This window comes from Podarcis melisellensis, assembly GCF_964234715.1.
Source record: "Podarcis melisellensis genome assembly, chromosome: 1".
Classification (NCBI taxonomy): domain Eukaryota; kingdom Metazoa; phylum Chordata; class Lepidosauria; order Squamata; family Lacertidae; genus Podarcis; species Podarcis melisellensis.
In genome coordinates this window covers 115,246,886-115,271,473 of record NC_138528.1, presented here as the reverse complement: position 1 = coordinate 115,271,473, position 24,588 = coordinate 115,246,886, and the positions used below count along the sequence as shown (strand labels likewise).

The following is a 24,588-nucleotide window of genomic DNA, read 5'->3' as shown; positions in this document are numbered from 1 at the left end:
GCCAAGAAGCAGTGGCGCAATTATAATACCACTGACTGGCCCAGGTCAGGGCAAAGCCCCGCCTCCAGGCCGGTGGGGGGGAGTCCTGGGGCCATACACAACATAGACCCTCTGTATGGAGGATCCAACATAGATAGACAGAAGGTAGATAGATTACACTTCCTTTGAAATACTATTGCTCAAAATTACAAAAGAATTCAGATCTGTATCGTCTAATTTTGGATTTACTTTTAAAAGGTTGCATGCATCCAGCCTGGGCTTGGCATCTAAGTACCGTGACAGTTTTGACATTAATACACTATCTTCAAAATATTTTCTTAAGCCTATGTAATGTTGAACACTTCTTCTTAAAATAGTCTTATTACGGCCCCATTTGATGTCACAACATGACGGCACTTACAGATTTTTGAAACACTATAGAAGGGTCGAGAGCAGAAAGCCTAGAAGTTTATAAAATAAAGTGAAAAGTAAAATGTGAAAGAAATAAAAAGGGTCGTTTTCACAATGGATAGAAGGGTAGAGAGTTTTGTGCCCAAGGATCTATATTGAGTTGCTGCTATTTAATTTGTTAATAAATGATCCGGAGTTACTGATATAAGAGCTCTTGGTAAATAAAACAAAATTATTCAATTTGCTAAAAATGGAACACTGTTTGATTTTGCCTATGTGCAACTGAGACTACTAAGTCATTGTTTGTTTGCTTGTAAAAAAACAATCAATTTGAGGCAGAAGAAATCAGAGAATTGCAACCTGGCGATTGCACTCTAGCAGGCAATGTGGCACCCACTCCTTAACTGCAGACCAGACATTATACCTCTCTCTCTTTTGCCAACTTCTATAAAAGCCCTGACACAGGTGGCGCTGTGGGTTAAACCACAGAGCCTAGGACTTGCCTATCAGAAGGTCGGTGGTTCGAATCCCCGTGACGGGGTGAGCTCCCGTTGCTCGGTTCCTGCTCCTGCCAACCTAGCAGTTCGAAAGCATGCCAAATGCAAGTAGATGAATAGGTACCGCTCCAGCGGGAAGGTAAATGGCGTTTCCGTGCGCTGCTCTGGTTCGCCAGAAGCGGCTTAGTCATGCTGGCTACATGACCCGGAAGCTGCACGCCAGCTCCCTTGGCCAATAAAGCGAGATGAGCGCCGCAACCCCAGAGTCGGTCACGACTGGACCTAATGGTCAGGGTTCCCTTTACCTTTACCTGTAAAAGCCCTGCTCCTGTTCCTTTAACATTTTTTAAAATATTGCTTGCTATTTTTGTGTGTATCCAGTGGTGCACCAGAATTTTTTTGAAATGTTGGGCTGAGAGTTAGCAACGGGAAGGCAATGATCTGAACAGACATATGGGAAGCAGGGGCTATATGTGCAAGAGAATGTGTACCTGTTTGCACAGGTGTGCATTGGTTCGTGTGAAGCTGCCATGAATCATGACTTATGAGAGTGTATGTATGGAATGAGATCATGATACATTTGTAGGAGGCAACCCATGTTGCAAGTGAGCACTGGGCTCCAAAAAACACCCAGGCGGCTTTGCACACATGGTGGACCCCTATCAGAAATGATCAAACTGAAAAACAGCAGCAAAAGTGAGTTAAAAGTCCTTGAATTAAATGTAACTACTAAATGTAACTAGCATTCCAGTTGAATGACCAGACCCATTTTTGTTGGTTATTGGACAAATGCAAGAAAATCAATATCTCTGCTGAGAAACCGGAGTTTAGAATTAAGGGGAAAACCTCCTCCAGAACATTCTGAGTTCAAGTGCTCATCATTCCCTAGTGTTATTTGAAATTCTTGTTTGGAGTTAAATGGTCAAGTCATAAATAGAATAAATTCTTCACCTACTGGCGGATTTTACAACTTGTTTTTACAACTAGCTTTGAAACTTGGGAAAAGTCACAAAGGTTAACAACAGCTTTATACTTTGTTATTCCTTATCAGTTGAAATAGGCCTGAGAGTTTATCATTTTGCTCCATTCTCTACAGTTTCACATTTAATACTATGTCATGATTTAGTAATTCACCAAACATAATATCAAACGAAGAGGAACTGCACACCTGTATAAAAACAAATATAATTTTTAGAACTGCTGAGTTTAAAATCAGTATTACTGAAGTCACACATCAAACAAACTATGCACATTGATAGCAAACACCATTTGTTTGCTGAATTACTGGGCACATTGACTTGAATTCCCTTTGAGTTTACTGGGATTCCTTTTCATGTAATAATGCTTAAATGTAAAGGTAAAGGACCCCTGACAGTTAAGTCCAGTCGCGAACGACTATGGGGTTGTGGTGGTCATATCGCTTTATTGGCCAAGGGAGATGGTGTTTGTCCGCAGACAATTTTCTGGGTCATGTGGCCAGCATGACTAAGCCGCTTCTGGAGAATCCAGAGCAGCATACAGAAACGCCCTTTACCTTCCTGCCGGAACAGTACCTATTTATCTACTTGGACATTGACATGCTTTCAAACTGCTAGGTTGGCAGGAGCTGCGAGTGAGCAATGGGAGCTCACCCCATCGCGGCGATTCGAACCACCGACCTTCCAATCGGCAAGCCCTAGGCTCAGGGCTACACTAATGATTCCTACTGTGTTAAAGCAAACTTTTGCCATTTAAATTCATCTTCTTTGTTCATTTAACAGCACAATCCGAAGCATATTTAGACACTGCATATGGTTTGCTGGCAACAGTTTTCAAATATTATTTATTGCATTTTTCTTGAAAAAAAGATAAATCCAGCTGAAATCAGAATGTCGACAATAAGGGGTGGCATTTTTATGTCAATGTTTTGTGGATGCTGCAAAATCAAACAAACTTGTGTACCTTAGAAGCACAATAAACACCCATCTGGAAACACCTTTACTCCTAGGTAAGTAGTGGAAGGAAACTAGAATACATTTATTTGCTGCTGCATAACACCTCTATCAGGTGGATCAAGAAGGTGTAGTCTCCCCCAAATTAAGAGGGAGAAATTCTTTTTCCTTTTATGATGGATACTTCTTGCAACTGAAAGCTTAAACCAGCCTAAATAGAGTGTTCCCTGAATTGCAACTGAACGCTAAATGGAAACTTCACCATTTATATGAAGGAACACATTTATCTGAGAAATAGGCTAGGCTACAGCCAAAAATGACTGCCATCTCACTGTGTCCCTCCCCCACTTTGTAGCCAGCAAAGCTAAACTAATATTGAATGCATGTCGCTCAAATATCAAAGAGAAAACCCACCTACAGATCCTTTTTTAAAAAGCTCCTAATCAGTGGGTAAATAGGCAATTGGGGTCATAGGAGACAATAACAATAATACTTTGTTCTATTATTTCGGACGAGTACATCAAGCCAAACAAAACACAACAAATGATTATCCAGGCTAGAAACCCTTTCATTGCCTCCAAGAACAATAATGGAATTTTAAATTTTGACATATAAGGAATGGTGCCCTACGTTTGATATGTAGGCGATAGGGAGATAAACTGAAGACAATAACACTTACATTGAGCTTCTTCCTTATTGACTCAAGTTTTTCCGCTGCAACGACCAAGTCTGCGTTGGCCTGTGCCAGGGCTTGCCGTTTTTGGTCTACTTCGCAGTAAACCTAAAAGGTTGGAGCAGGATACATGTTTAAACTGTGCACTGCACATCCCAGAAATTTACCACAGAAAGTGGTAAGTTGATAGAGGCCTGAATTCAGATAGCAGTCCGGAAAGCTCAAAAAGGGTTAGAATCATAGAATCGTTTGAAAAACTTATAACAGTTTGAAAGTGGACACTGTCTAATGAGGACTCAGTTCAGTGATTCTAAGCTTGGAGCTTGAAGTTCATTGATCTTCAACTGGCCAGTTTCTCAATACAGTGGTACCTCAGTTTATGAACTTAATCCGTTCCTGAAGTCCGTTCTTAAACTGAATCCGTTCTTAAACTGAGGCGTGCTTTCCCTGATGAGGCCTTCCGCTGCTGGTGCCCTTCCTCTGTTCGGATTCTGTTTGTAGACCAAGGTAAAGTTCGCTAACCGGGACACTACCGGTTTTGCGGAGTTCATAAACCGAATAGTTCGTAAACAGGACTGTTTGTAAACCGAGATACCACTGTACCCATTATTTTGTCACAGCCTGACCTGAGATGTGTCCCCAAACAGCAGCAATTTAGAAAAAGAGAGTGTTCACAGTTAATTACATCACAACAACAATACATTTACTTAGGGTTTTGGTGGGAAATGAGTTATGTTAGGTGAGGAGTCAGGGTTAGTGGGTACATGCTTACTTTCCCCTCTGTTCCATTTTATGTAATTTTCCCCATTACCTTTTCTTGCAGGATCCCTGTGCTGATCATTGCTTGTTATGAAAAAGTATACACACATATAACAGTCCATGAGGGTTCGACATTAAAATGGAACTTATTAACAGGGAAAGTACCTTATGTCATATGAACATCCGTTATAAGATGGGATCAAACCACCAGCAGAACTGATCTTTCACACTTGTTTTATGGGTTCAACTGATCAACGTTAAACATATAATAATTAAGGGGAAAAATGTTCATATAATCAGTATGAACACGCCTGACGTTTGTACAAACGCTGCTGGCTATAACATACAGAAAAAGAAATTGCCAACTTTTAAAACACACACACACACACACACACACACAAAAGTACCACACTTACATATATCTTTTGGACATGTCCACGCAAAAGGTAAGCAGATTGATAAAGGATAGAAGAAATGTTAAATATGCATCATGACAAACAGTGAAAAATTAAGTATTGCAACCTACATTAATTACATTCTAGTAAGATGAATAGGCTGTTCATCATTAATGAGAACATACACCTTTGTCTAAGTTTTATATCTACCTGTGATAAATGTGCTAATGGCGATAAAATACATCATAGTAGCATTTGAATTAACAGCTCACTAATAGATTGACATATGAGTACGAATAAAGTGTTTAATCATAAACATGGCACCACACCTAACAGGAAGCCCTCCTCTGTGCATATATCAAAGAAACAGAACCCAGTGTAAACATTACAACCTTGTTTTAGTTAGTACATACTAAAACAACGTTATGTCATTGTTTGTAACCACGTTGTGCTAAGAATTATAGTTAGAGCCATACAAATTGTAGTGTGGTTTATGGACCTTTTAATTAAAACAGTGATGACAATTTTTGAATGGGAAGGGTGTATGTTGGCTCTGTGCAAAATACACATTGACTCCTACTCAAGTGACAGCAGTCAGATAGTCAAACGCTCCTTCTGTGGAGCTTGATCCACAGTGAGCATAAATTTAAACAGTTTGAAGGGGAGTTGATAGACAACTGCTGAGTGAAAGAGTGCAGATTTCACATCCAGAAAGGTAAAGTTCCATTCCTAAGACGTGGAGGGTAATATCATTTCTACAATACCACTAGGAAATGCCCGTACAAAATAAAATACAAATTTAATGTTACCAGGCATCTATACTATATTAGGGCCCTCCAAACGAAACCTTCTATGTGCATTCAGAATACTTTGTGCTCTTGACATTGGTTGTATCTGTTCTCACATTCCAGTCAATTTGCACCTTCAAGATTTTCTGGATAGTCACATGGCACCTTTAGCAATCCATACATAGTCAGGAGCCTTTTGCTGGAAAACCATAGCTTTTCATGCCACAAATGTTTAAATTTTTTGGATACTGTTTTTGTCGCACTATAGGACTATGGTGCCCTGCCAGTGTGCCAAATTAACTTTGTTTTGTTGTGACATATTTCCTGGGTACTGGCGTTCTTGTAGTTGGAAACAGGCAAAGGTTTGGCACAGCTGTCATGGCCTTAAAAACACTTTAAAAGCAAACTAAGCTGTTGGACTATGCCAAAATGGCAAAACTGACTGGAAGGCTCAGGAACCAAGAAGACCAAAACTTCAATAAAGAATGGGAAAAAATTATAATTTATCTTCTAGGAGACCACTGTAAGCAGATGAAAATGTTAGCAGGATTTTAACAACACTTGTAATGTAGCGGATATCATGGACAATATGGAAAAATACAAAATATGGATTATGAAATAATATGCAGTCAAAAGGGTTTACGACCCATGTAGGGTAAGGTAAGGTGGGAAGCCCAGAGATTTGGCGAAATCTCAAAATATGGATATGTATTTTGGATTGTTATAAACTAATATTTGTAAAACCAAAATAAAAGTGTAACATTGGGGTCATGGTTTTATAGAGTAAATATTAGATGAAATTAGTGTACTCTACTTTTTTTAGATTCGTTTTTATTTAATTTTTTTTAATGTGTTACAAAACAAACAAACAAACAAACGGGGAAAGCACACCTATCATCTTCACTTTAAAACCATAGTTTCTTTTTCACAGTTTGTTTACATTTACTGAGAGACACTTTTGTCACAGACATCTTGTGATTGCCGGGAAGAGAGGGGAAAGAGGGAGGGAGGGAGGAAGATGTGGTGTATTATTCTTTCATTCTGTTGCATAGCATTAGTGTAGGGCAGGCATGGCCAAACTTGGCCCTCCAGCTGTTTTGGGACTACAATTCCCATCACCCCTGACCACTGGTCCTGTGAGCTAGGGATGATGGGAGTTGTAGTCCCAAAACAGCTGGAGGGCCAAGTTTGGCCATGCCTGGTGTAGTGATTTTTGGGTAGGTCCTTTCTTTATATATTTATTAAAATATATAATACTTAAAGCAGCTTAAATGAAAAATAAAATAAAATATGAAAATACCCAAACAGCACATTCAGTATAATAATAACATGGTCAACAATAATATGTTCCAGATGTTCCTCCTCTTGCTGTCTCCAGAAGAACAGAATTCCTGGGGCTGTGATTCACATCCCCCAAAGGCTCATCCCAAAATGTTCCTTTCCCTTTGGTAGCCACCTGAAAGCAGCCACTATCATTCAGACCTGTTTTATGGGAGTGTGTTTTGGACACCAATGATGATGATAGCTCTAATTGCTGGCTGGCTAGCTCCAGCTTTCCTTAAATGAGAAGCCTGAGAGACTTCCTGGCAACGAAATACTTTTATTTGTTTTGTTATTACATTTGCCACAAGAATGAGCAAAACATTTAGCCGGCCAAATTTCTAGTAGCTCTGGAACATTTAAAGATGAGCCAGCCTTTTCTGTCTTTAGGTCTTTTTTAAAAACATAATAATTATCTTCCTAATACCTAAAACCAGGGCTGTTTTCCAGATGGAACTGACTGGAACCCCAGTTCCGGCCCCTCTCAGGTGGGTGCCATTGCTATTCTAAGAGAAGAAGGTGTGCATCGACACCTCTTTTCCTAGAAAAATAGCACTGCTTAAAATGTCATACATTTACTTCACGTCAAGATCCACATAACTGTTAAACACAAATAGCTTAAAAGGTAAAGGGACCCCTGACCATTAGGTCCAGTCATGACTGACTCTGGGGTTGCGGTGCTTATCTCGCTTTATTGGCCGAGGGAGCCGGAGTACAGCTTCCAGGTCATGTGGCCAGCATGACTAAGCCGCTTCTGGTGAACCAGAGCAGCACACGGAAATGCTGTTTACCTTCCCTCCGGAGTGGTACCTATTTATCTACTTGCACTTTGACGTGCTTTCGAACTGCTAGGTTGGCAGGAGCTGGGACCGAGCAACAGGAGCTCACCCCGTCGCGGGGATTTGAACCGCTGACCTTCTGATTGGCAAGCCCTAGGCTCTGTGGTTAGACCACAGCACCACCAGTGTCCCTTCAAATGGCTTAAGGCTGTCCAAAGCGTGTATCCATTTTCCTGAAGGTACACTATGATGACACAATGATGAGAGTGACTGATAGAGTAGAGCTGTGGAATCAAATTTCCCCTCAGCCATGAAGTTTATGGGTTGTCCTTGGGCCAGCCAACATCTTCAACCTCACCTACCTCACACAGTTCTTGTGAGGACAAAACAGGTGGAGGAAGAGCCTTGTACACTACCTTGAACTCTTTGGAGGTAAAGCAGGGTTAGAACTGTAATAAATAAATATGATTACGATTTCTTAAGCAATTAGAAAATAAAGTAGAGCTAAGGTAAATATTATTAATTCCTACCTCATGGAATTTAATGATATTAATAACCCATGCACAAAGACCAGCAGCTGCTGAAGATTTTGTCCGTACAAACTCTGGGCTGAACTCTGGATCACTCAGATAATCTTCTTTTACAGCTTTAACAGTGGCTTCAGGGATATGTTCTTTATCAAAATTGATGAGACTTTGGAGGAATTCATCTACCTAAAGAGGAAAGAGAAGGAGGCCACCCCAAATCATAGAATCTTAGTGTTGGAAGGGACTCTAAGGTTCATCTAGTTCAACCCTCTGCAATGCAGGAATCTCAACTAAAGCATCCATGACAGATGGCCATCCAGCCTCTGCTTAAAAACCTCCAAGGAAGGAGAGTCCACTACTTCTCTGCCAAACAGCTCTTACTGTCAGAAAGTTTTTCTGAATGTTTAAGTCAAAATCTCCTTTCTTGTAAACTTGAAGCCATTGCCTCAAGTCCTACCCTCCAGAGCAGGAGAAAACACACAGTTAACTAAATTGTGTGAAGCTTGTATGACCCCCTGACAAAATATCTTATCAAAGTCTATTCTTTAATGTTGTGAAAGTTTTGGCCATGTTTTTGCTAGAATTCCTGCTCCATGGTTGCAGTCATGGGATTGTTGCCTTTCAGATGATGGTATATCTTTTGACTCCACAGAGTGAGAAGTGACGGAGGCAGGATGTTTGTGTTACTGTGTTCCATGAATTGGGACTATTGTCCTTTGTTCATTTACTTTGTTGTACTATTTTATTGTTATTAGCCGCCCTGAGCTTCGGCTGGGGAGGGCGGGATATAAATAAAATGTATTATTATTGTTATTAATATTATTATTATTTGCTGTCTGATGCTAGAGAGAGAGGGAGCCATGTTGCAGTGCTCCGTGTGTGTTTATATGTAAATAAAGTAGATTAGCCAAAATGCTGATTTGCTGAGGTCTATTACACAAGTTGCGAAGACACTGCAGATCCCTAAGTGTGCCGATGTCTGTTGGCATCGGTTGCTGTGATGTTTGGGCAGAAGAAAGTTTTGAAGCTCCCGAACGATCGACCAGGAGGGAAGGAACATGCCTGTCTCTTCCAGGGCATGTGTCTCTTCCAAGGTCCTACTCGAGAATCGGGTGAGCTCCTGACAGTTTTGGGATCTTCAAAGTACAGTGGTACCTTGGTTTAAGAACAGCTTAGTTTATGAACAACTTTAATTAAGAATGTTGCAAACCCGGAAGTAGGTGTTTTGGTTTGTGAACTTTGCCTTGGAAGAAGAATATGTTTCACTTCCTGTTGAGTGTGTTCCATTTCTAAATTGTGTCCCACACTGCTATGGGAAAGCATGCCTTGGTTTATGAATGCTTTGGTTTAAGAACGGACTTCTGGAACAGATTTAAGTTCGTAAAGGTACCACTGTAAAGTCAAAGAAACTAATTGAAAAAGCTGCCCCCGCAATAGCTGTTAGCACTTAAAATTTCTTCCTAACCACTTCACAAGATGCACATATTTTTGGCACCTTAATAATAGTAGTAGTAGCAGCAACAGCAATAATAATAATAATAATAATAATAATAATAATAATAATAATAATAATAGCTACTACAATTACTAAAAATACTATTGAGGAGTTATGAGCAGCATAAATTATACAGAAAATGTTGCAGCCTCTTTGGGAGTACACAGACTTTTCTTACATCCCATCCTTCACAGAAGAGGTTTTATATTTATAAGAAACTGTGCTGACATTTAATAAGTATGATTTGGGGAAATGTGTGGCGCAAAGTCATGACATTCCCCTCCCCCGCCCTTTGACAGAATGTCAAAGGTGTCTAATTACTTTCCTTCCTTTCCTGAAGTTCTTTGACAAACTCCTGCCATGCCCATTATCTTTGGCATTTCCCTCCAATGTGTAACTAGTAGATCGAGGCACGCCAGAGATTAAGAAGTGTTTACGCAGACTTTTGCGTTAATCTCTGTGTCCCCTCGCAGAAGTCCCCTGCTTACCTTGCTCATATACATCTTGGCAGTTTTCCAGCTCCTGTCCTTTGGAATCTTGCCGCTCGGAGACGAGAGAACCAGGACTGCAGCCGTCACATTTGTTACGATAGCAGGTGGGTTTGGGAAAGTTCTTAGCTCAGTTAGGTTCAGCTGAAATAGAACAGGAAAGACATCCGTATTAACAGACCAATTATATTTCCAAAGGAAAACCTTGGCATTATTTAAAAGAGGACCGTAACATCCAATTAAGGTGAGCACATGTCACACTTTACAGTGGGCAGTCCTTTATAGTGGGTGGTCTAAACCACTGAGCCTCTTGGGCTTGCTGATCAGAAGGTCGGTGGTCCGAATCCCTGCGATGTGGTGAGCTCCCATTGCTCTGTCCCAGCTCCTGCCAACCTCGCAGTTCGAAAGTACACCAGTGCAAATAAATAGGTACCGCTGTGGCAGGAAGGTAAACGGCGTTTCCGTGCGTTCAGGTTTCCATCATGGTGTTCCATTGTGCCAGAAGCGGTTTAGTCATGCTGGCCCCATGACCCAGAAAGCTGTCTGTGGACAAACACCAGCTTCCTCGGCCTGAAAGCAATATGAGTGCCTCAACCCCATAGTCGCCTTTGACTGTACTTAACTATCCAGGGGTCTTTTACCTTTAAAGTCCAGTTCAAATATAAGGAATTTTAAGAGGGGAGGGCAACAGGAGCCATGAAGATGCCCATCAGCTGTTAACACCTTGACAGCAGACTGAGCTGGCACACAGTTGACCTAGTCACAGTCTTTCCCACTATGGTGAGATGCATTGTAAAGATAAAGGTAAAGGGGCCCCTGACCATTAGGTCCAGTCATAGCCGACTCTGGGGTTGCGGTGCTCATCTCGCTTTATTGGCCGAGGGAGCCGGTGAACAGCTTCCAGGTCATGTGGCCAGTATGACTAAGCCGCTTCTGGCGAACCAGAGCAGTGCACAGAAATGCCGTTTACCTTTCCGTCGGAGTGGTACCTATTTATCTACTTGCACTTTGACGTGGCAGGAGGTTGGCAGGAGCAGGGACCGAGCAACGGGAGCTCACCTCGTCATGGGGATTCGAACCGCCGACCTTCAGATCGGCAAGTCCTAGGCTCTGTGGTTTAACCCACAGCGCCACCCACGTCCCTGAGATGCATTGTATTTCTCTCTAAATTATGGTAATAATGAGGAATTCAACATGATGCTAAGTTGATCCATTTCCACTTCCCAGATGGAACAATCCTTCTTCTCCAGCCCACAAATGAGTCTCTCTCAACACCCCCTAAGCCAATTGGGTGTGTGTATGGAAAACCCCATTGCACAAGTGGGAGTCCTTGCACAGGGCTTCTGCTGACGGGACTCATTAGCAGAACCCTGCGCATTACGTCTTAAATTTGCATATGTGCATATAAATCACCGCATGCAATTTTAAAAATGTAAATCTATTCTCTCTTTTGTCCTCTTTTTCAGTGATGCACTGTTTTTATTTTTTCACTCCAGGAGCAGCTGAAGGGCTTTGGACTTGATCTAGTGATGACTGACAAATTCCACTCAACAACATCATATTCCATGCTGAACATCTAGTACAGGGTTTCCCAAGCTTGGGTCTCCAGCAGCTTTTGGACTACAATCCCCATCATCCATGACAACTGGGTCCTGCTAGCTAGGGATAATGGAAGTTGTAGTCCAAAACCAGCTGAAGACCGAAGTTTGGGAAACCCTGGTCTAGTAACTGATGACTAATGGCAGCAGTGATGTGATGCAGGAAGCTGTCTTGAAAAAGAACTAAATAACGAAGCAGTGTGGAACCCTTTCAGACAAATAAATGAAGTGGTGTTACCCTATTCAGTGTGTTCAGGGCAGCATTTGCAGCGTTTAGAGCTGGCTCGGCTTTGGCGAGGTCATTTTCAGATTCTTTCTGCTGCTTTGTTACTTCTGCTTGAATGGCTGCCACCTAGAAAGTATTGCACAATAATTGTGAGGCCACTTACAACCCTCTTGTGGACGGCACCCAATTTTTGGGTGTCATCATGATAGGGCAATATATATGCAAATACTGACGAACCACCTTTTAGGACAGATTCCACCCAATACAGAACAATATAAACATAGAATTAGAATAACAACAAATCACTTCTAAAAAGTTGAAATACAATATTATTATTTTAAAAATAAATAAATATAATTCAGGCCAATCTAAAAACAATTCCCAAAGCCACAGCAATAAAATAGCAATACAAACAAGTATGATAAAAATTCTCTTCTCTTTGGTCAACAGAAGACCATGTAGCTTCTCTCTATGTCAAAGAAAAACTGTGGCATGTTCTGACACAATCACAGAAAAAAAGCACTGGGAACGCCCTATTCATCATCATCATCATCATCATCATCATCATCATCATCATCATCACCCTGCCCATCTGACTGCATTGCCCTAGCCACTCAGAGGCTTCCAACGTACATAAAAACATAATAAAACATTAAACCATAATTAAACATTAAACCACTTCCCTATACAGTGTTGCCTTCAGGAGTCTTCTGAAGGTTGTATAGTTATTTATCTCCTTGGCTCAGGGCTTACACACAACTCCATATCCTACAACAATTATCTGATGGAAAGTGGGACATTCCGGGATCAAATCAGAAACCAGGATGGCTTCTGTAAATCCAGGACTATCCCTGGAAAATAGGAACACTTGGAGCGCTCTTCCGTCTAGTAAGAGGGATTAGGACCATGGCCTAAGTCTATATGTGTGTGTGACTCAGTTGTGCCTATCATTCATATCTCTATACCTTCTTTTCCTCCTCATCTGCGGTGGCTTTTTCTTGACTTAGTTTTTCTGTCTGTTGTCCAATTTTGTCAATAAGAGCCTCAGTGTCTTTGTTTCTCTGATGAAGTTCTATCTCTTGAACGGCAAGCTTAGACTTCAGATCTTCCACCTAAAATGTAGCAAGCATAATTGGGTAATTAAGTTTTAACAAGATTTAAATGATATTCAAAACAACCGGTTAAAAGGAGTCATTGCCTTGGGCTTTGTTGTACACTTGTATAATTATTTTCAGCCCTCTAGAGGATGCATAATTACATTTCTGTATTTATAAAAAAAGATTGCCTTGAAGGCACCAGTATGATTTTACAGTCTATTGACCAGCATATTGATGCGGGGGGTCAAAATGTCCCCTAATAAAGAAATATTCCCAACAATTTTCAAACTATCCGGAGCAGGTTGTGTCAGTGCTTATTTGGATTTCGCTGTTTTTGAACAAATGTGAAGTCTTGCTGCTGAAGAAAAAGTAGGACGAGATCATTACACCTTATATAAACAGAAGGGGAAACATGAAAATAACGAGGAATAACAAGCTTCTTTAATGTCCGATGCAGCCATTCTTCATTGTTCCACAAGAATATCAGAATGGCTTTGCTGGACCAGACAAGTGGCCCATCTAGTCCAACAACCTGTTCCCATTCTACAGCCAACCTGGTGCCCATGGGAAGCCTTTAAACAAAATCCCCTAAAATAAATGAATTGACATTATGAGAAACAAGAACAACCCCAAATTTGGTCAAAGGCCAGCTAAGGCGTTATAGGATAACATCTCTCCATTGGCAGAGATGAGCCTTGCCTGTAATAATAATAATAATAATAATAATAATAATAATAATAATAATATATTATTTATACCCCGCCCATCTGGCTGGGCCTCCCCAGCCATTCTGGGCAGCTTCCAACAAGATATTAAAATACCGTAATACATCAAACATTAAAAGCTTCCCTAACCAGGGTTGCCTTCAGATGTCTTCTAAAAGTCAGGTAGTTGTTTATTTCCTTGACATCTGATGGCAGGGCATTCAACAGGGCGGGTGCCACTACCGAGAAGGCCCTCTGCCTGATTCCCTATAACTTGGCTTCTCGCAGTGAGGGAACTGCCAGAAGGCCCTCGGCGCTGGACCTCAGTGTCCGGGTAGAATGATGGGAGTGGAGACGCTCCTTCAGATATACTGGACCGAAGCCGTTTAGGGCTTTAAAGGTCAGCACCAACACTTTGAATTGTGCTCGGGAACGTACTGGGAGCCAATGTAGGTCTTTCAAGACCAGTGTTATGTGGTCTTGGCGGCCGCTCCCAGTCACCAGTCTAGCCGCAGCATTCTGATTAGTTGTAGTTTCTGGGATTGGATTAGTTGTAGTTTCCGGGTCACCTCAAAGGCAGCCCAATGTAGAGCGCATTGCAGTAGTCCAAGTAAGGTGGCTATTACACCCACAGTGGAAACCTCATTATGTGGGCATAGATGTATTACTGATGGTGCATCACACCAGTGGCAGGTCTCAAAAGGGGGTAAAGCAAAATGATATTATAGCCCCCCTGAAAAAAGCTGCATCCCCTCTGGTTGAAACAAGCCAGTTTGGTTTAGGAAGCGGTGATTCCTCCACCACAGAATCTCATAACCACCACCAATTTAGGATTGCTCTGTTATTCTTCATTACTTGAATCACCAGGAAGAAGTTCCTGAGTTCCGTTTGCTCCTCTGGAAGCGTGCACAGGATTGAAACCTGTTTCTCAAAGCACTTGCAACAACAAGAAGCTGAGCACGTTTGAATGTAGCTCCGTCACCACTAGTTATGTGCGAATCGGCAGCTTCAACGTGTAGAAGAATTTTCTACCAAAAACATCTCTCTGACTTTTCTTGTGTCAAGTGGAAATAAATCATGTTCTTAACACCAGAGGGGGGAAAGCTCTGAACTGACACGCTATTTACTTAATTAAAGAGTATCGTACATATTCCTGGGTTTTGTCTCATTCTCATACTCTATTGTGACAAGAAATCCAGGACAAGCTAGCAGACAGGAGCAGTTGCCAACGAGTTCTGAGGGAGAAAGGTAACGAGTTGTGATATAGAAAAAAGTGGCAAAAACTAGCCCCTGCCTAAAGCAGAATGGGCAGATTAGGTAACCTTGATTGGTTATCTGATTACACCTCTCTTTCTTTCTCTCATATAAACCAAAAGCTCCCCCTATCTTCTTCCTGTTTTAATTTGCAAGATGATTGAAGCAGGGAGTGAATTATAGTATATTTAATCCTCAACCCAACAGAGTTATTTGTGAAACCCTGTATATTTTCCCCATCTAAGCGAACATCTGCTTTTAACCCTTTTAGGAAAAATGCATATAATTCTGCTAGGAGACACTGACAGTGCGCAAGTGTGCCGCCTTGACCCCGCAACTGAGGGGACCGGTGCTGTGAAACATGTGCGAATGACGTCAGTGTGTGTGTGGACCACGCTGGTTTAATTTGAGTTGGGGGGAAGTGGATTAACAGCTGAGTAATGTTCAAATGTGGACACGCCCTTAAGCTGTTTTTCAGCTCCCAGAAAGATGCAATGGCCCAGCTGCATACAAGTGGAACATTCTGAATTACTTTTGTTAAAAAAATTCAAGCAAGAGCAATGGGAGAACTATAATAAGTCGATCCAGATCATGAGTGATGGAAGTTTAGAACCTGTCAGTCATGAAAAGCTAACCAGTTGCAAATCCCACCCCTACAAGGAGATATTGCTAAAGTAAGATGATAAAATTATGTGCATACAATATGCTATTAGCAGAGAAAGTCAATTTTATGCAAAATGATGAATGTCAGTTGAGACTGCCCCTAGGGCAATGCTTGTTAGTTCATAAATGAGCTGATTGTATGTTCACAGCTACAATTTTCATGAAGTCTCATTCAAAGAAATATTAATGGCCATTATTTAGCTATAGTATGGAGAGAACATACAACTGACAGTCTTCTTGCCAAAGCATTTCTTGAAATGTCATTTGAAAAGCAGAATTATCTTTTAAAGCAAACCCAACAGGACAGAGATTCACATGTTTGCTTCATATTAAAAGAACACAAATAAAGATACAACTAAATTTCTTACTATAGTCTCAAAGCGTCCATCATTTGTACTTAACATTTTTGACTACTCCAGAGTAACAAGTGCTGTGTGCCTTAAAGGAGGAAGGAGTTCAAGAAGGTTCAATATTATGCCGAAAACTAAATTCAAAAGGGATTCTCAACTATACTGAAAAATGTATAGCTTGTTAATACTATAGAATGGCAGACGAACTATAAGCTCACAGTGTACGGTTTGGCCTCTTCACTCTCATCCTTAACTCTCTCTATCCCGCTAAACATTAGCTCTCCACATAGCTCCTCTTTCGAAAGCAGAACTCTTATCCTGAACACAGTAGGTAGCACCAGCCCAATACAATTTGACACCTGAGGTAAACCACAAAATGGCACCCTCCCCTCCCTGCTAGGGAAGAAGGGGTGAGTGAAGAACTACACCAGGAATAAGGATGAAATAAATATCTACATCAGGATCTGCCGCCACTGGAAATCCTGCCAACTGAGGCGGTTGCCCCACCTTGCCAGCCCTGGTACTATCAATGGTTATGCCCTAGAAAATAGGCCGGAACTCTCTTTCTTCTTAGAGTTGGTCTACCTTTGCTTGATCATTGTCGAGGGGTGGAAAGTTCTGGAATAAACACCCTAGCATGACGTGAGAATGTCACTGCGCAGCCCCATTGGAGGATGTGTAGTGCCACAGCACAATCCTGGATTTGCATGAAGTCAGGGGAGCAAAAGGGAAGGAAGGTTGCATAAGTCCGCTCAGCCTCTTGGTGCGGTGGCGTTGCGGGAGGGCAGAGGCTTCACTGGGGCCCCAACGAGGGAACTGGAACTTCAGTGCCCCTTCCTGGTAGAGAGACGACAATGGCACAACGTGGACCCAGTGGGCATCAACCGGGCTCAGAAAAAGGCTAACCGCGCAGTGAGGTGGTTGGGTGGTTTACCACTCCAAGATCACATTCTCAGGTGAGACACTGTTTCGGCCAGAAGGCATGCATCTTTCCCTACCAGGAAATGATATTTGGTTGTCCAATATGATTGAAGGCATTAAGGGATGGATGCAGGTGCGAGTGGTTTGGCGGCAAGCATTGCTCAGTTGGCAGTTGGGCATTGGGGCAATCCAGTGTTTAGGATGGAGGGGAGGTTGTAGTCTCCGCCTGCCCCTCCAAACGCTGGCGTATCCCGTTAAAGGGATCCGGGGGGAGTGGCCATGTCCACGGGGCCAGGGCCAAAGGCACTCCCCCAGATGGCGGTTCCTGCAGGGGTCACCCCAAGCCAAACCCTCTTTCATCTGTATCCAATAAAGTTCTGGCCTGTTTTAACCCCAAAACAGTCTGATTTGTCTCTTATTTATATGGCTTGGGGTATGGGGAGCCCGATGCCTGGTCCTACAAGAACGGTGGCCATAGCATGGGAGTGAGAAGGGAGAGACGCTGAAAGGGTGGAAAAGGTGATTTAAAGATAAAGAACCATAAAAAAGGAAAGCAAGGGCCTTGAAGTTGTCAATCAATGGCATATGGGCAGCAGATGGAACACAAGTCCACCTGGCCACTGTCGTCTTTTCTTCGGTGAGATGTACTGTATTTATGTTATAGTCTTTCCCCCCTAAATTTGCATATATACAGATAAATTGGCATATATATATGCAAGTTCCATGCAAGTTTTTGTCTCTTTTTTGGAAGTGCACATGCGGCCATTAGTGTTATCAAAGAATTTTGGTCCTCCACAGTTTTCTCCACAGGGAGAAATAACTTCCAGGTCAGAGATCACTCTCCCGCTCCCACTCAAGACTATGGTAGTGAGGTGCCTCATCTTTAACTCTGCAGTGTACACTTCCTCTACCCAGAATCAGAGGATGCTACAGCTGAGGCAATGTCTGTTGCTGCTGAGATCTTGGAGATTTCGGTATTTCTTTCCCAGACAAACATTTCATAACCTACCTGTGAAGCTGTAGTCTGCAGCTTTTGTAGCCCATTTTCCAATCTTTCCATTTTTTGAACCAACTCTTTTCTCTTCTTCCCTAGCAGATTCTGGTAGAGTTTAATTAGTTCCAGGAAACTCTTTGGTGTTGTGTAGTTATAACGCTTCTCATTCTGTTGGTATTTGACGCTAACTTCATTAACGCTTGTGTGTGCAAAAGCTATGAAGTGGCTGATTGAAGGCTTCACGTGAGGCTGAAAAACAAATCCATAGCGATACTTCACAATATGTCAGGCTTCACTGTAGAACCGATAAAGTTGTACAGGAAATAACATTTAGCATCGTTTTTCAGCACAATCCTATGTCTGTTTACTCAAAAGAAAGTACCATTTTGTCCAATGAGTCTCACTTCTTGGTGTGTTTAGGATAGTTGTTTATTTCAAGACTGACAACGAAATCTTATACGTGTCTTCCAACATCAGTGTGACTTACTCCCAGGTAAGCATGTATGAGCCTGGTGTCCCAAAACTACTTCTAAATGTGTTTCATTATATTTTAGCTATTGTTTCTAACTAGTTTGCCTTTATTAAAAGGTAAAGGTAAAGGTACCCCTGCCCGTACGGGCCAGTCTTGACAGACTTTGGGGTTGTGCGCCCATCTCACTTAAGAGGCCAGGGGCCAGCGCTGTCCGGAGACACTTCCGGGTCACGTGGCCAGCGTGACATCGCTGCTCTGGCGAGCCAGAGCTGCACACGGAAACGCCGTTTACCTTCCCGCTAGTAAGCGGTCCCTATTTATCTACTTGCACCCGGGGGTGCTTTCGAACTGCTAGGTTGGCAGGCGCTGGGACCGAAAGACGGGAGCGCACCCCACCGCGGGGATTCGAACTGCCGACCTTTCAATCGGCAAGCCCTAGGCGCTGAGGCTTTAACCCACAGCGCCACCCACGTCCCGTTGCCTTTATTACTTTGTATTTTATACTTGCATTTTTAAAATGTTGCATACCACCTTGAAACCAAATTGGGAGAAAGGTAAGAAATAATAATAATAATAATAATAATAATAATAATAATAATAATAATAATAATAATAATAATGGAATAATTGAGGTTGCACCTACTTGGGGTTGCACCTAGAATAATAATAATTATAATTATTCTAGGTACAACCCCAAGTAGTTTGCTTAAAGAACCGCCCAAGGTTCAAGAACATACATTAAGTTCATGTCTGTACAGCCAATTATTACATTTATACCCTAATTTCCTTCCCTCTGATGTAGGTGTGAGACAGAGAGGGTCACTGGCTCAAGGTCACCCATAGAATCATAGAGCCATTACATTTAGTAATGCCATAGAATTGTAGAGTTTGAAGGCACTGCCAGAGTTATCTAGTCCAACCCCTGTAGTGCTCGAACCCACGGCAATGAGATTAAGAGTCTCATGCTCCACCAGCTGAACTATATCCAAGTGAGCTACATGAAATCTGGTATCTCATGTTCCAGTCCAACACCCTAACCAATAAACCATGCTGATAATCAAATTGCTAATGAGAACTAACTTCATCTTGCCTTTCATTATATCAGTGTGGCGATGTATTTTTAAACTGAGCTAGCTGTTTTACACCCTTCTCTTGCGGCTGATTTAATTATGGAATTGACATATAATATAATGTACTATTTTAGTTGCATATTTTCTGTTGCAAACTTTAAAGCAGCCTGGAAAGTGAGGGGTGCAAAAAGTGGGGTGAAAAGTTTCCAAAATAAAATGCATGAATCTTCAAGAGTTCTCTCTCTTCTGACTTTTGTCATTTGGTGTAACTGCATTGCAGGAATGCCTAAGAAAAAAAAAACCAGCTGGTTCAGTCTCTCAATCCTTGGAGTCAAGCAACTGCTGACTATGGTGATGTATTGCATGAACACTTCAGTCTATCATTGTAATACATCAAAGCAAGGTACTTGTTTGAAGGTGGAATTACTCAAAAAGTGTTGTCATTTAGCAGACCTGTCCGGGAACAAGGGATCAGTTCAGTCATAGAGCAAAAGACACAGTATATTGCTAGGAGGAAGGAGGTTTTTCTCCCCCTTTTGCTTCAAAATATTAGTGCATTAATGAAATACAATTTGCATTCATACAGATTGCAGCACAGGGGAAGGTCACAATGTGACCGTAATTACTCAGAATCAAATGCTATTCCAACAGAAATAGGTTACTCTAGCTATGTTGCTGCGGTTGTTTCCACACTAGTAATTTTCGCTCGAATAGTCATCCTACATATTTGCAGAGAATCCAAATGGCAGTATCAAACTGTTGCAAGTCCAGTCTTTCAGTATAGCCTTCCTGTGTATTTCCAAGCCTGATTTGTGATTTATTTTTTATTATTTGAACTATAATTGTACTGCAGAGCAGACAGGCAGAATGCTGTTGAGACTTTTCAGGGCTCCTGCACATCTAATAAAATAATTCCTGCTTGTAAGTTCTGCCACTTTTGAGTCGCCCCTGTTGTTCATGGCTGGAGGATGGGTAACAAATAGACAATTGCCTCCTGATCAGCACTATTTTGTATAAAAATGTATAGTAAAAATAATGCAAGGACTCCATCAATGAAAGTCTTACCCCTGACCAAAAAACAATATTGGGCCAATTGAGAAAAAGTATTCAAGGTATAAGGGATGCGGGTGGCGCTGTGGGTTAAACCACAGAGCCTAGGACTTGCCGATCAGAAGGTCGGTGGTTCGAATCCCTGCAACAAGGTGAGTTCCCGTTGTTCGGTCCCTGCTCCTGCCAACCTAGAAGTTTGAAAGCACGTCAAAGTGCAAGTAGATAAATAGCTACCGGCGGGAAGGTAAACGGTGTTTCTGTGTGCTGCTCTGGTTCGCCAGAAGCGGCTTAGTCATGCTGGCCACATGACCCGGAAGCTGTATGCCGGCTCCCTCAGCCAATAAAGCGAGATGAGCACCGCAATCCCAGAGGCGGCCACGACTGGACCTAATGGTCAGGGGTCCCTTTACTGTTTATTCAAGGTACACTCAAATAGCTACCTACCACCAATTCCCCAGCCACAACCCAACAGAAAGCAATAAAAGGGAACAGACATGCAAACAGGAAGCTTTGACATTCAAAACAACTTTTGCTAACGGTACTTAAGTGAACATCACATTTGATATAGCTCAGTCAGTAGAGCATAAGACTCTTAATCTCAGAGTTGTGGGTTCAAGCCACACCACAGGGGTCTAGAACAGAAGCAATTTGAATTTTGTACAACCACTTCATAAAACAGGCTAAAGACCACTTTTATTCAGGATCTTCCAAAAGGGTGACATTTTGTGAATATTATACACGCAGTCTTATATGAAAAGTAAATTAATTGAAAATATACACAAGGCTTCCTATGAAATGTCACTTATTGAAAATTGGCCACCCATTTTGTACTCCTGGGGAAGTGATTAGATAGGTACAAGGAGGCATAAACACTTTCTTCTTTTCCAGTAGAATTTAGTGCGGCAGTGTAGGTAGGGCACTTCAGTTGTCCCAGTTTCCAAACACAGTGGGTCACTGGCACTTACTGGGGTGGGGCAAAGCACGGGGAGCTTGCTGCTGTGAGGTGTAGTGGAGCCAATCTTGCCACTCTTCCCATCACACGCCAGAAATGCACTGAGCTCCCTAGGCCTCCGCTCTGGTAAGTGGCAGCAACATGCTGCGTTTGGGAGCCTGTGCGGCAGCAGTGCCGCACCTATGCTACAGCTCCAGCCACTACTGTTGCTGTTATTGGGCAATGCATGATTCTAGAGCCAGTGGTGGTGTAGTGGTTAAGAGCGGTGGACTCATAATCTGGTGAACCGGGTTCGCGTCCCCGCTCCTCCACATGCAGCTGCTGGGTGACCTTGGGCCAGTCACACTTCTCTGAAGTCTCTCAGCCTCACTCACCTCACAGAGTGTTTGTTGTGGGGGAGGAAGGGAAAGGAGAATGTTAGCCGCTTTGATACTCCTTTGGGTAGTGATAAAGCAGGATATCAAATCCAAACTCCTCTTCTAAATAATGTTAGCAAATGGAGGTCTTTAAGCAGAGGCTTGACAACCATATGTCAGTAGTGCTCTGATGGTGTTTCCTGCTTGGCAGGGGGTTGGACTCGATGGCCCTTGTGGTCTCTTCCAACTCTATGATTCTATGATTCTATTCTATGATTCTATGATTCTATGTAAACACAGAACTGGGACACACACACACAGAGAGAGAAAGAGACAGACAGACAGAAAGAGAGACGTTATTTCAGAGGAATTAATCACAGTTAAAAGCACGTGATTTTGCAAACACGGTCCCTGTATCCTCAATACTGCTATTACATTCAGCATGGTGTGGGATGCTATGCTGATTCCATCTCAGTCCTAGTTGCAGTGGCCTAGACTGCATGGGCGATGTGTTTGCTCTGAAAGGGTTAAGTAATTTTCATGCAGTCCAAGCCAACATGCACAAATCCCAAGACTGAAGGGTCTTGGGAAGTACCTGTTTGGCTGACATGGCCATTGTCTTTGTGAAGAGCTATTGCAAAATATACACGTTTGGAATGCGTAAGGTCCAAAATTCATTGCCCAAGATAAGGCTGCAAAGACTCCTATGTGAAACCCTGGACAACTCCTCCCTCCCTGTCTGTCTGTTAGTGTAGAAGCTGCTGAGCTAGATGAACCAGCTTTCCATGTGCTTTACCAAAGCTGAAAAAAGTACCCTAGGGCAGGCAGAGAGGAAAATAAAGAGCTGGCATTGGCTGTAAATGTCCTTCAGTCTCCAGCAGAGTTTCTTTTCCTGCAGAGAACTGGGATTGTCAGACCCTGAATTCCTGGGAGGAATGGGAAGTGAGGTGGGAGAATTTACAGGCACAACTGTTTCTATTTACTCCTGCCAAGGAAAAGTTTCTTGACCTTCAGCCAGCAGAAGGCAGAGACAGAGGCAGTTGCCAGGAATACAGCCATGACATACCATCCAACATTTCTCCAATGAAAATAGGGATGTCCTATTCCATGATGGTGAGGGTGACGACGACGATATACAGTCGTACCTCAGAAGTTGAACGGAATCCGTTCTGGAAGTCTTTTTGACTTCCAAAATGTTTGGAAACCAAGGCATGGCTTCCGAAGCTCCTGCAGCCAATCAGAAGCTGCATCAGCCACGTCAGACGTTTGGGTTCCAAAGAACGTTCACAAACTGGAACACTCATTTCTGGGTCTGCGGCATTCGGGAGCCAAAACATTGGAGTCACAAGACGTTCGTCAACCAAGTTACGACTGTAATGGTAATAATTTTACAGTCATAACTTGGGTTGAAGTAGCTTCAGGTTAAGCATTTTTGGGTTGCGCTCCGCGGCGACCCGGAAGTAATGGAGCGCGTTACTTCTGGTTTCACCGCTCACGCATGCGCAGACGCTCAAAATGATGTCGCGCATGTGCGAAAGTGGCGAAATGCAACCCGCGCACATGCAGTCGCGTGTTATGTTCTACTCAGGATGCGAACGGGGCTCCGGAACGGATCCCGTTCGCATCCAGAGGTACCACTATACTATTGCTCATCTGACTGGCTTGCCCCAGATACTCTGGACAGCTTTCAACATATACAAAACATAAAACATTAAAAAAAAACCCTTCCTGTACAGGGCTCCCTCCAGATGGCTCAGGAGTCGCAAAACTCCATACCCTCCAACATTTCTCTAATGAAAATAGGGATTCCCTAAGGAAAAGCAGGACATTTCACGGTCAATTCAGAAACCGGGAGACTTCTGTAAATCCGGGACTGTCCCTGGAAAATAGGGACACTTGGAGTGTCTGCCATGAGAACAGTTGCTTGTGAGCATTTGATCATTGGTGTTCACATGTGAGCACATCTCCTCGAATTCTCATCATGACATCTGTATACATGATTGCAAAAGCGAGATTCCTCCAGAGGTTGTCAGACGTGCTTATTCCAAATTGCTGTTTCTATTTGTATCAATTACTGAGCTGACTACACAAATCTCATCCACTTTATTTTAATCTTTTGGATGATGTGCTTTTAATGCACATCATCCAAAAGATTATTAGCAACTTATTGTTGTTACCTTTTAAAATCTACTTTTGAATAGCGAGATTTCTTAGTAGCAATTGTCAGCCTGTTAAGTGCTGTTCAGACCTCTGAATGTAATCTTCTACCCAGTATCTATGGCACCCAGTATATTTTCTAGTATGTTAATTATTTCAAGGCGGGAAGATGAAATACCAAAAAAGGCTTTGTTGTCTACTCAAATTAGCATAACCAAAAGAGAAATAAATTTCCTACAACAAAGGCAGGCAATACAATAACTCAAAAGAGTGGAGTTTTTTTCATTAGTGTATCAAACTGCAAGACAGAAACATGTAATTTGAAAAAAAAAAAAGCTCATAAGTAAAAAGGGAAACACAGCTGATGATGCAACATTAGAATGTAGGTTTCAGATATGAGGATTCTGGAGCTATCTTGAATTCAGTTTAAATGCCTTATATCAAAGGTTTTAAGGAATGGTGCAGCCTTCAGCCCTTGGAAATTACTCCCATTGGTTTCAGTGGAACTGGCTTGCACTAAAAAGAAATGTTCTTTTTTTGCATTGAATTGTCTTTCCTTATGGTAGACTACTTCTTTTTTAAAAAACAAAAACAAAACCACCCACCCCTCTAACCTTAGTACAGTGGTACCTCGGGTTACATATGCTTCAGGTTACATACGCTTCAGGTTACAGACTCCGCT

General features: G+C 42.2%; 1 protein-coding gene across 1 annotated transcript in view; it reads right to left on the bottom strand.

The window, feature by feature from the left end:
- LOC309363323 (dynein axonemal heavy chain 11-like) overlaps positions 1–24,588 on the bottom strand; it is a 216,175-nt gene that overhangs the window by 68,367 nt on the left and 123,220 nt on the right. The window contains exons 47-52 of the mRNA XM_081899478.1: positions 17,865–18,098; positions 12,832–12,978; positions 11,879–11,992; positions 10,043–10,186; positions 8,063–8,245; positions 3,498–3,599 (exon numbers count right to left, since the gene is read on the bottom strand). Of these exons, the coding sequence (XP_081755604.1) occupies positions 3,498–3,599; positions 8,063–8,245; positions 10,043–10,186; positions 11,879–11,992; positions 12,832–12,978; positions 17,865–18,098 (924 nt within the window). The remainder of the gene's footprint in view (positions 1–3,497; positions 3,600–8,062; positions 8,246–10,042; positions 10,187–11,878; positions 11,993–12,831; positions 12,979–17,864; positions 18,099–24,588) is intronic.